At 41.2% G+C, this 10973-nt stretch overlaps 2 protein-coding genes across 2 annotated transcripts; both read right to left on the reverse strand.

Annotated features, from left to right (window-relative positions):
* Positions 1–1813: 1813 nt before the first annotated feature.
* LOC101162606 (growth arrest and DNA damage-inducible protein GADD45 gamma) lies at positions 1814–3272 on the reverse strand. The gene is made up of 4 exons (XM_004072217.4): positions 3130–3272; positions 2935–3036; positions 2626–2836; positions 1814–2515 (listed from the first exon to the last, which is right to left on the reverse strand). The coding sequence occupies exons 1-4, from the start codon at positions 3180–3182 to the stop codon at positions 2402–2404; spliced, it is 480 nt and encodes a 159-aa protein (XP_004072265.3). The 5' UTR covers positions 3183–3272; the 3' UTR covers positions 1814–2401.
* Positions 3273–6109: 2837 nt separating this feature from the next.
* Positions 6110–10968, reverse strand: LOC101164317 (cyclic AMP-responsive element-binding protein 3-like protein 3). The gene is made up of 10 exons (XM_004072304.3): positions 10836–10968; positions 9632–9772; positions 9050–9449; positions 8815–8924; positions 8618–8710; positions 8260–8366; positions 8107–8175; positions 7946–8030; positions 7740–7833; positions 6110–7629 (listed from the first exon to the last, which is right to left on the reverse strand). Exons 2-10 carry the CDS (start codon positions 9770–9772, stop codon positions 7265–7267), a joined length of 1464 nt encoding a protein of 487 aa, XP_004072352.1. The 5' UTR covers positions 10836–10968; the 3' UTR covers positions 6110–7264.
* Positions 10969–10973: the final 5 nt, after the last annotated feature.

The following is a 10973-nucleotide window of genomic DNA, read 5'->3' on the forward strand; positions in this document are numbered from 1 at the left end:
AGACTTTGTGCAGACAGTCAGCTGCCTCAGCAGTCTGGACTCTTGCTCCAGGCTTTGGAACCACAGCCAGCACAGGGAGAAGATAGTTGTTCACTCAGTGCAAACAGCAGCAACAACAACAACATCTCAAGCATCCAAAAGGTTCTCTCTACGCTCCAGTGTGCACTTGTCTCCAAAAAGAGAACAAAGAAAGCTTAAAAACGGCCACATTGTTCTTTATCCTTGCATTCTGTTTGCAATCGTTGCTGCAACAGAACCCAGATTTGAGATAGCAGATACTGTTGGCCTGAGAGATGCAGGAAGGAAAAGAGAGCAAAGAGAGAACCCTGATCCCCCTGCCCACATACTCTATACATGTAAGTTTTTACATGAACTAGGTCAATATGCAGTTAACAATGGTCAATACAATAAGTTCCTGGAAATATCTGCAACACACTTGCCCAACTCCCTTATAAACCATTTCCCTGCACTCTGTTCAAAAAATGGTTTTATCTGGGGCAGTAAATATTGCCTTTTTCCAAACAAAATGAGGTCAAGATTAGAAGCCGTTGCTGCGACATTGTGCGCAGCAGAAAACAAATGAGGGTGTCTGAAATGACCTCTTTGCACACATGTCCCTGAAGATTCTGGCTGCTTTCGGAAACATTTTGAAATCTCTGATAATGCGTGAAACTGACAGTCTGGATGGTTTTTTTTTTACATTTTGAATTTTTTTTTAAGGTTTTGTCAGGCATTAAAAGAAATGTTTTCATTTCACTGCTTAGGACCTGCTTTTCAGTTTTGATAGCACATGTCAGCATTTACAGCATGACTTCTCCAGCAAGGATGTTTATGCATGTGCAGAAATGCCCATGGAAGTTCCCTATGTTTCTTGCCTATAAGTTTCTTCTCCGTGTGATTCAAACTGAACGAAGCTTCCTCTGTTCTTAGAACGCTGCTCGATTACCTGCCTTCACGACAGCTGAGAAAACCCTCGTCCTTTGGTTTTGTGTGCAGTAGAAGCAGTGCACGATTGTGAGTGTGTGCAGGTGTGCACACACAGGTGTGAGTCCATGCTTGTGTGCACTCAAGCGCGTGCATTTTTCAGTCTGAGGTCAGCAGTTGGCTGGATATCGTGGGGCTTTGTCAAGAAGAGCAAGGCTACTTCCTCGTAAGTTTGTCTGTTTCTTAGATGTGGGTCACATTTACTGTCAGCTTGAGCCAACTGCTGCACTGTTTTTTTCTTTTAACCATATACAGATGACCCTGATTTTTGCTTCAGCTCAGCTTTGCAGCTTTGTCCATTCCTGCATACATGGTTTTAGAAATTAAAGCAATTAAACCATGCAGATTTGCATGATTGTGCAACCTCTTTTTACATCATATTTTCTAGCAGCACTCCCTATTCTAAAGAAGTCCTCCTATTTCTGTTTTATTGCACAAAGCGGCAATTTATCACACTGCACAGGGTCAGATGGCAGCTGGGAGGGTGCAAACAAAAGAAATCCGTCTCCTGCAGCCCCCCTCCACCTTGATTCTAGTATCAGCACTATTCCAGACTGCTTCTATGTCAGCAGTAAGAAGTCTGTATGTGGGAAAAGCAAAGAATATTTCAACTCAAGTTTTTTCTTCATTTGCTCCACTTTTTAAGTCACTTAGACTTTGATCTGAACTTCCACCCACATTTGACTCGCTCTTACTCAAGTTTTCATGTAATTCTGAAGTACTTCCTGTTACGGCTACAATGAATACCCACTGTCTGCTGCACCTCCCCTCAAGTCAGGATAAGATCAGACAAAATGGTAAGAATGCTAGGAAATGAAAATTCTGAGAAAAGAGTTTGATTCCAACTGTTTATTCACAAAACATTTAAAATGACTACAATTCAAACTGAGATTGCACTTTTTTTGTTTGCATAATTGGTGAAAATAGTCAGTAGAAAAGTCACAAATACAGCTCAAACCAGGATTTGAAAGCAAACATGTTCTTGTTCTTGTGTCAAGAACCTCCCGATAGCTGCACTGACAAGAAAAGTCCATTTTCAGACATCATCTTCAGACTTGCTCCTCTGTGATGACTGACCAGTCCAGTCTCCACATTTTCATAAGTCCACAGCATCTTTGTTTGCAGTGTCTTTTCCCTCATCACTTCTTTTGCACCACGCATCACAGTCCAGCTCCACCAGGCTCCGTGTCCACTTGGCCCTGTCAACACATGACCCCATCGCCTCAATCTGCTCACTGGGTAATCCAGAACCAGCATGCTGACCCAGAACGCTCTGGAAGCTCTCGCAGGGAGAGGAAGGTGCAGACAGCCTCCTAATCAAGAAACAGAAAGGCTCGACTTCCCCCAGTCGAAGCGTGGCTGCTTGACTTTCTCATCATTAACATCATCATGCGATGCATCTTCAGGGGATGTGGCTTCAGCGTTCTGGTAGCGTGATTGTGGGCACCCAGTCGTAGGCATTTCGGCTTTCCTCGCAGAACAGACTCAGCTTGTCCAGTGAGGGGTCTTTCCACGGGTTTGCACTGGGGCTCTGTGGACAAAAAGGGGGGACCGTCAGAGTCGTGCACGCGGCAGCATGTGTGGAGGATCAAGTCAAAAGAGTGATGCATGCATGATTCACTGGCTGCAGGGGACACGTACCGTGACAAGAATGCAATGCACGTCCTTGGGCTCGCCGGTCTCGTCTGCGCCCACGAGGTCGGCCAGGCGCTCGATATCGTTGACGCGCACCACGTTGATGTCGTTGTCGAAGCAGAACGCCTGGATGAGGGTAAAGTGGATCTGAAGGGCGATGTCACACTCGTACTCCTCATCGGTGGCGAGCACGCAGAACGCCACGCTGTCTGGATCACTGTGCGCAAGAGAAAAATTAGGAGGAGATCGGTCAGTTTCACTTCAAAGCTTTAGAGAGGAGGAAAGAACTGGTGGATGATCGTCAAGAATACTTACACATTCATGACTTTAGCGGATTCGTAAACTCCAACTGTCAGGTAGTCCTGCTTCTTTGCAGCGAGCAGCAGCTCCTCCAGGGCTGCGCCTGCACTCTGAACCCTAAACAAGGAAAAGCGCATTTCATTAAGACACTAAATAATGCTTTACAATCATCAAAGAGTTTAAGCCATTAGGATTAAAAGAAATGCGTACCTATCAGCGTTTGCCATTGTGTTTTCTTGTCCGTTGATCTCCTCCAGAGTCATAGTTATATTCCAAGCACGGTTGGGGCTTTCGCGGCGGAGCAGAGCAGTGTGCGCGTGCGTCTCAGTGAGGCGTTTAGGAGTTATTCTGAGGTCTGAGCAGGCTGTGGGTGGTTTTATAAAGCGCTCGGCGTCGTTTCTCGGCAAGGGGCGGGCCTTTCCGCTCCTGCCTCCTACCATTGGCTTAACGCAGCCGGGTAAGGGGAAAAAGCAAAAGTCCCCGGACAGTTTAAGCCTGAGCAGTTGCCAACCCCACGTGGGGGTGAGATCTCGTCCTTTCAAGAAATCCCCCCCTTAACACCACCTCCGTCCACCCCCCACCCCCGCTCCATTTACTTGTCAACATCCAACATCATCACATTGTAGGCAAAAACAAAAAGTCCTTAATGGTGAACTTTCACAGTCAGTGCACAAACTGAATCAATTTGTGACAGTGCATTAATAACAAGCTCAGGTGGTCCCTCATTGTCATGTGATTGTCATATTTGTTGTTATGAAGAAGATTTTTCCTAAAATGCTGGGGCATGTAGGTAGATGTAGTTTAATTCAGATCATTTGACAAATATCAAATGCAAATTAATTTAAAAAGTAAAAAAAAAAATTAATTTAAAAAGTTATAAATGTCACGGAAAGATCCCAGAATCTGATCTCCTCTGATAACCTCTGGAACATTCGGGCGTAGGACTTTCCCGACAAACTTTCCCTGCCTGTCTCTAATAGGCTCCCGATCCTTACTCAACCTGTTGTTGTGTTTACAGTCTGCGCTTTTAGAACTATTCCGGGACAGAAAGCTTGTCCTGACCCGAATAAGCTGAGCTTTTTCTTTCTTTCTTTTTTTTCTTCCTGGAGGAGTGACCAAGCAGCTCGTGACTGGGCACGCGCCGCTTTTTGTTCCCACATTGTGGAGCTTTAATTGGCGCGTGTCGCCTATGACCATAAGTCGACTTTGCTTCTAGCCATCAGGTCCTCCACCTGCCTCTGTCCGGTGCTTCTGTAGGGCACGTGCGCACGCGCGCGCGCTTTTTATGAGCCAAGTACTCTTGATGGCCATTAATTGCCTGGAGGCAAATAAGCACGTGCCACGGAAAGCAGCCACTTTAACCTTTTATTGATGCTAGCTAATACGGGTCCTGTCTTAACTGACAGTTATGCATTAATTCTGAGTATGCATATGTAAACACTTCTCAATATTGTTTTACAATTAAAAAAATGTTTGGCTGCAGGGAACTCGCAATTACAAGAATAACCCCAACATTAAAGGCTGTTTGCTTTGTTCTTTAGAAATTAGTCAATTGAAAAGCCACGTTGACATTTTAATAAAAGCAAATGTCTCTGATTCTCCAATAGAGGTGTGTGTACACCCTAGTGGTGCTTTAAAGTACTCCAGACGTTACACTTTTATCAGCTTACTTTAAAAATATAAATAAATAATAAATTTACAAAGAAAAGTATTTTTTATTAAGTTAATTAACACATTTTTCATCCTAAAATTGTTTTTAAATGTAGTTTTTTACTGACAAAAGAACCCAAACAAAGAAATGAAAATATATGTGATTTTCTGTATTTTCATTTATTTGTTTTAACTCTTTCCATTTACAAACAATTATTCATATTTTTTTTATGTCATTTTTTTATTGCAACCCTTTGGAATATTTATCTAATGTTACTATTTCATTCTATTGTTAATGTTGCCTAAGCTTTTCATCTTTCAATAAAAGTGCAAATTTGACAGGTCGGTACTCCTTAAAAAGATGAGATGCACAGCATCAGATGACGTGATGACTGGAAGACTTTTGCACCTGACCAACACCAAGACGCAGAACATTTGGACGAAGAGCGCTCTCTTGTGGTTGACGCGCGTGAACTTTCCCCTCAATGTGCGCCGCCTGTCCCAACATGTTTGTCACGATTGCGACCTCAAACTTGTGATTCACCCACCGTCTTCTATAAGCCACAATCCCCCCACAGCTGTGGTAACAGTGGGGACACAAAAACACCCCATTAACGTACAGTAATACAATTGATGTCAAATAAAAATGATATTAAATTGTTCATAAATTGTATATTAGGGGTGTAACAATTTATTGAATTGATTTATATTCCTATGATCCAACCAGACTGATGAGGTAAGTTTTTAATCAAATTGATCTAGGCTATTTTTTGTCAATTCAAAGTGAAATAAGTCATCAAAATATTGGAAAATTCAGTTCGGTTTCTGTTACCATTACGTAAAAATGACCAAGTGCTATCACAGCAGACAACACACATGTGATGGCAGCAAAACTGATCAGGCCATCATTCCAGTCCAACATGTGGAAATACTTTGAATTTGGCAAAAACATGTGACCATACAGTGTGGTAGAATGTTCCAATAATGTTTGGATGAAATTGATTTGGGGGGAAAAAGTGGGCTGAACTTGATGCTTGATTGCTTAAGTCTTGCTTACTTGTTTGTCTATACACATATTTAATTTGCACTTTTTCTTGAAGGAATCTGGAAAACTTCACCTGCACTGTTCAGTACGCAGGTATTAACCTCTGAGTCACACTGGTTGAAGTTTTGGCTAAAAAGAGGTCCTGGATCCATTTTAGGTCAGTGAATCGGATCGTTTAAAATGAACCAATATCGACTAATAATATAAACAAACACAAATTATGATATGAAGCATTATAGTGGTGTTACATTGATTAACAATGAATTCTTTTAAACCATGCATGTAGATTTATAGCAGTAGTGAGTTGATGTAGGGTAAACCCAGATGACTAGAAATAGGAAATAGTGTCCTACTAGTCACTTCCCTAAATGTGGAAGTTTTCATTATAATTTTAAAAGTTTATAAAGTGGAAGTGAGAAAATATCTTACAAGATTAAAAACTGGAAGAGGGTGTTTTTAACGGTCCCCTTGTAAGATAAGAAGCACTGTACTTTGTACTTTTTCATAAAAAAAAGTTTATTACTGTAGATGTGTAGACATGTCTTGTGCACAAACAGTTGATGTGTACAGAAATATTATATATACACTTCATTATTAGATTAGGTCAAATGTCAGTGCATTTGTTGGACATAATTAACATTTAAAATCTCTGACTTATAACCATTAACGGTACAAATTCATATCATTCCATTGATAACCAACAATAACAAAAAAAAAATACACATTAAAAAAAAGAAAACTTACAAAAAAGATCATCTTTTTGAGTACACTTTATCGCAAAACAATTGACTGATCAAATATATCAAGTCCCTTATTTTTAACACCTGACTGTTCAGTATTTTAGACATTTATAAGGGCGACTGCAGAAGTAGACTGGGGTAAGCTAACAATAAGATCAATTCATTTGTGCGCTTCTTTATACTTTGCATTGTTTGACTGTACAGCATATAAACAAAGCACTACAAAATGAAAAAGCATGGATACCCTTGTTACAAGGGAAATACTAATACTTTACAAGTCTTCTAAAATGGCCAAATGTCCTGCAATGGCTTTAACAATACATGAAGAGGGTAAAAAAAAATCCCTCTTGAAGCTTCATGAGTCAAGCAGCATAAATTGCACTACATTGCATGTTGTAGACTAGTTAGCATTAAGAACAACTGGACTATTTATTTTCATACTCATATGGCTGTGCCAATTGGGATTTTTAGGAGTATCTATGTACTGTAAGGCTTTGGTCCAACAGTCTTTTTTCCAGAATTTTTCAATTAAGCAACAGTGTTATCACATTTTACTGTTAATGTTCCCATGTTGGCAATTTTTGTGCAAGGCCAGAGCTGTCAGAAGTACCATGCTCCCAAACGCCGCAGCATGGCTACATTCTGGTCATTTCAGTAGTTAACCCTGCTAAAATATATAAATATCTCCAGTTCCCCTTTCCCACTATAACCATGAAAAAAACAGAAGAAAGTGCAAATAAAGTAACTTCGGTTATCAGAGGGCAGATCAATGGGGAAAAAAGCAATGGAAACAGGTAGATCCTATATCTGGATAAGTGATGGTCGTTTTCCAATCCTCTTGTTTGAGTTTCCTCTGATAGCATTAGGAATATGGCTCCCTCTGCTGGTTCTATTAGGAGAAACGGTTGGACTACATCTCATCAGAGCGGTGCTGTTGCAGAATGACAGGGGGGTGGCTTCTGTCGATCCACGGCTCTTTGGATCCGGGCACTTCGTATGGCACAACACCGTCAATGGAACCTTCCTGTAAGGACCCGATTCCACCAGTGGGGATCTCTGCTCCTTGACCAGGAGCGGGAAAATCTGCAGAGGAGTTGCTGTTGACACCGGTCTCCGAGTCGGGCTGCTCAACCTTCTGGAAGTCGGGAGTGTAATTCTTCTGATGAGGACTGGCGTTCTCCACAGTTTGGGGCACAAAGACAATCTCCTTGTCCTCGAGGTAAGGTGTGGGACCTGTGCTCTCTGGTGGCACTGAGCGCAAGCTCCGAGAAATGACTGAAAATCAATGGAGAAATAAAAAAACTTTAATATTGGGTTCCACATTTAACTAAAACATTTCTACCCAGAAAAAAAAGCAGCCTTTGCCGTTTTTTGATCAAACTTACTAGAAGACGGTGTGTAGAGTTCCTTCTGTTCAGAGTTTCCACCAAACGGATTGACTGATGGAAAGATGATGAGACAGAAGGAGAGCAAGAACACCTGGAGGACAAAACCAAAGAGAAACTGAGAAAATGGTAGAACCAAAACATCTTTACACTCTAGACAGGAGTGAGAAAAAACACAAAAAGTTGATTCCGTCAACACAACTTACCATAACACAAGTGCTGGTTGTGCTGGCTTTCAGGGTGGACATCTTTACAATAGCCTGGAGTTTCTTCAGTTGCTCTATCAAAGACCTACAAGTAGCAATAATTGGGCTAATTTTCATATTTCATTACCCATCATTACTTGTTAATAGCCAGAACTACTTACATGTTTTGTTTCTGCAGCATCTGGACCTTCTTCTGTAGTTCCAGGTTGTGTGCAGTGCAGATGGCCACCCTGTCATTCCATCATGTCAGTGCTTAGTATGCATGCTCTGCATGTTCTCTTTTCTTTTGCACTAAACCCGACGGCTCCTCTCACCTGTTTTCCAGTCCATCCACATACACCTTCTTTTTCTTTCGGCTCTCCTGAGCCGACTGCTTGTTGCGAATCTTCCTCCTGACCCTCTTGAGGGTCCTCTCCTCCGCCTGTTGTGGAAAAAAAATGAAAGCAGCTCAGACATCAAACCAACAGATGGTTTGAAAACAAACTAAACTCCCAAAGCTGCTACATTAAAAAAAAAAAACACACACAAAGACGAAATATGATGAATATATAAATATTAAAAAAAATTACAAAACTGATTGGAAATACGATTAAAATGTCAGCAATTTCATGTGGCTTAAAATGCAGCTCAGTCAACTAGCAGGAGTAAACGCAGGTATCGTCTAATCGCTACCTTTGTCAGAGGCATGTGTGTGGGAATGGTGAGTCCCTCTTTTGCCAGAAGGCGTTTCTCCTCCTCACTGAGAACAATCTCTTTAAACTGGAACTACAACAAAAGAAAAGAAACATATTTGACTAGGATAAAAATCAATGCAAGTCATGCATTAGAAACCATCTGTTTGACTTAGTAACAGCAGGATAAAGACAAACCTCATCTGCAGCGCTGGCCTCGGTTGAGTCCTCCATCGAATCCTCTATAGCCAGAGTACATGGCAGCTCACTGATGATGTTCTCCTCCAATGTGTCACTCACCAAATTGTCTGTCATGAGAGTATGGTTTATATGAAACAAGATTTTATTCAAATGTTTAATATATGGATACTTTAGCCTCTTTTTAAATATGTTTAAGTCACTAGAAGGGCTCTGGGTTTTAGAACATTAATACCTAGATCAATGAAGACATCTGTATCTGGCTTCTCCGCCCTCACGCTCTGCAGCACGTCCATGTCCGTGTCCCCGGGTCCACTCTGAAGCAGAGAGTAGCTGTGATCTGCTCGGACTGTTAGGGCGCCCGGGTTCTCAGTCTGCTGCTCTTCACAGACCAGCATGGACTCAAAGTGCAGCGGGCTGGGCTGAGAGTATGTGGGACTGGGCACGATGTCGCTGTCACTGCCATGTGGACTTGGACACCCGGCGAGATTGTTGTTGCCAGCACCGGTGCTGCTGTCATCAGAAATGCCACTATCGCTCCCCAGGGGAGAATGGGAGGGGCTGAAGACTTTCGTGTTTTCTTCTTTATCCAACAAGCTGGACAAAAAGTCTTCAGTATCCATCCCCGTCAGCATCTGGGGAACAAAAGCAGCCAATGACACTCTGGAAAATATGACACCAATATTACACCTTTGGTTAGCCTTCATTGTTTTTGGTTACCTGACAGTACTACACATTTATTGCTTAAAATATCTGGGGAAAAACATGCAAATAAATTAATTTAAAATAAGTAAATAGAACCTTTAAAAAGTCTTACATCTGGTTCTGAGAGCCAGGACTCAAAGAGGCCATTATCATCACAAAAGAAGTCTTCAGTGGAGCCATTCTCTCCATTCTGGAGCAGCAGACCCAACAGATCTGCTTCATCCATGTCTGAAAGCTCTTCAGGGACTGACATCTATTAGAAAACGAAGACACAGATTGTAACCATTAGTATAAATAATCAGTTAATAAATAAATCCATTCTGCAACCCTTTGTTTTTCTGTAATGACTAAAGCCAAAACGCGACTTGCATCACAATTTAACAATTCTGTAAATTGAAAACTTGCAGATTATGTAGATTAAGATTAGCCTATCAGACATTAAGCGTTTATTGATGTCACTTAGTACCAGAAGGTCACAGCACTCATGGTAATATTTGATCTATTTTGCCCAACCTTTCTGCACTTTGTGATCAAACATTTTGCGAATTAAAAAGATGATAATCAACCCATTCTTGTAACAACAATAATTATTGGGATTTGAATGTACTTCATTTTTCCTCGAACGTCTTCATTGATTGACGGCCATGCTCCTGCTGTTGAACAACGAGGCTTTGACGCATGCTCTCTACGTCTTTTTATTTACACAACCCGTGTTTAGATTACGGTCTTGACAAATAAGGAGCACCTATTTCCGGGATTGCACAAAAGTAAATTTGTCCACGCGGACAACTCTTTTGTTTAGTATGTTTACATCCGGGTATTGCATCACCACTACAGTCCCATGATGATCTCATCCTGTGTTGTGCCCCTCCCCCCTTCCTCTGTCAGTGGGTTTGGTGTTATTTTAATTTTCAAAACAAATAAATAGCGTTTAGATTTCAAGAATGTTTTTGCATTAATTTATTCATATCCTTAAATGTCAAAGCAAGAGCTTAGTTCGGATGCAGAGATTTTTTTACTACTTAAAATGAAAATGAACTACTAGAGCAAAACCTAATGCCAGAGTTGTATCTGTAAAATTATTTGCTGAATACAAACAAAATATTTGTAAGATAGTGGATTGAATGCCTCCAAAAGGCTTTCTTTAAGATTGAGTGCAGAAAACACGTTACGAGACCAACAACGAGAGTGTTCTTCGTTCTTAATCTTCATAATAATCACAAGATACTAACTGAGGGCGTGGCACCTCGAGTTACAATAACTACAAAACTTAAACCTAAAAAAAATGTTTGTCCCGAAAAAGCAATAAGTCTTACCGTTTTTATTAGAGACAAACTCGACTCGACTAACAGCTTCCGGACGTATACAAGGTTCTGCAGGCAGCTATTCTCTTTTGCTAGCGTCTTCGGTCAATGCATTTCCTCCCGAAACCACCTTCCAACAAGGCAAAAAAT

Source organism: Oryzias latipes, chromosome 9 (genome assembly GCF_002234675.1).
Source record: "Oryzias latipes chromosome 9, ASM223467v1".
Lineage (NCBI taxonomy): Eukaryota > Metazoa > Chordata > Actinopteri > Beloniformes > Adrianichthyidae > Oryzias > Oryzias latipes.

What these genes read in the sequence shown, in the direction of transcription:
- LOC101164317 (XM_004072304.3), bottom strand. Translation starts at nt 9,772, where the DNA reads ATGTCAGTCCCTGAAGAGCTTTCAGACATGGATGAAGCAGATCTGTTG. An exon ending in AGATGTCTTCATTGATCTAG is followed by an intron (nt 8,925 to 9,049) that starts GTATTAATGTTC and finishes CTCTCATGACAG; the next exon opens with ACAATTTGGTGAGTGACACA. An exon ending in AGGCCAGCGCTGCAGATGAG is followed by an intron (nt 8,711 to 8,814) that starts GTTTGTCTTTAT and finishes CTTTTGTTGTAG; the next exon opens with TTCCAGTTTAAAGAGATTGT.
- LOC101162606 (XM_004072217.4), bottom strand. Translation starts at nt 3,182, where the DNA reads ATGACTCTGGAGGAGATCAACGGACAAGAAAACACAATGGCAAACGCT. An exon ending in ACAATGGCAAACGCTGATAG is followed by an intron (nt 3,037 to 3,129) that starts GTACGCATTTCT and finishes TTCCTTGTTTAG; the next exon opens with GGTTCAGAGTGCAGGCGCAG. An exon ending in TGCATTGCATTCTTGTCACG is followed by an intron (nt 2,516 to 2,625) that starts GTACGTGTCCCC and finishes TTTTGTCCACAG; the next exon opens with AGCCCCAGTGCAAACCCGTG.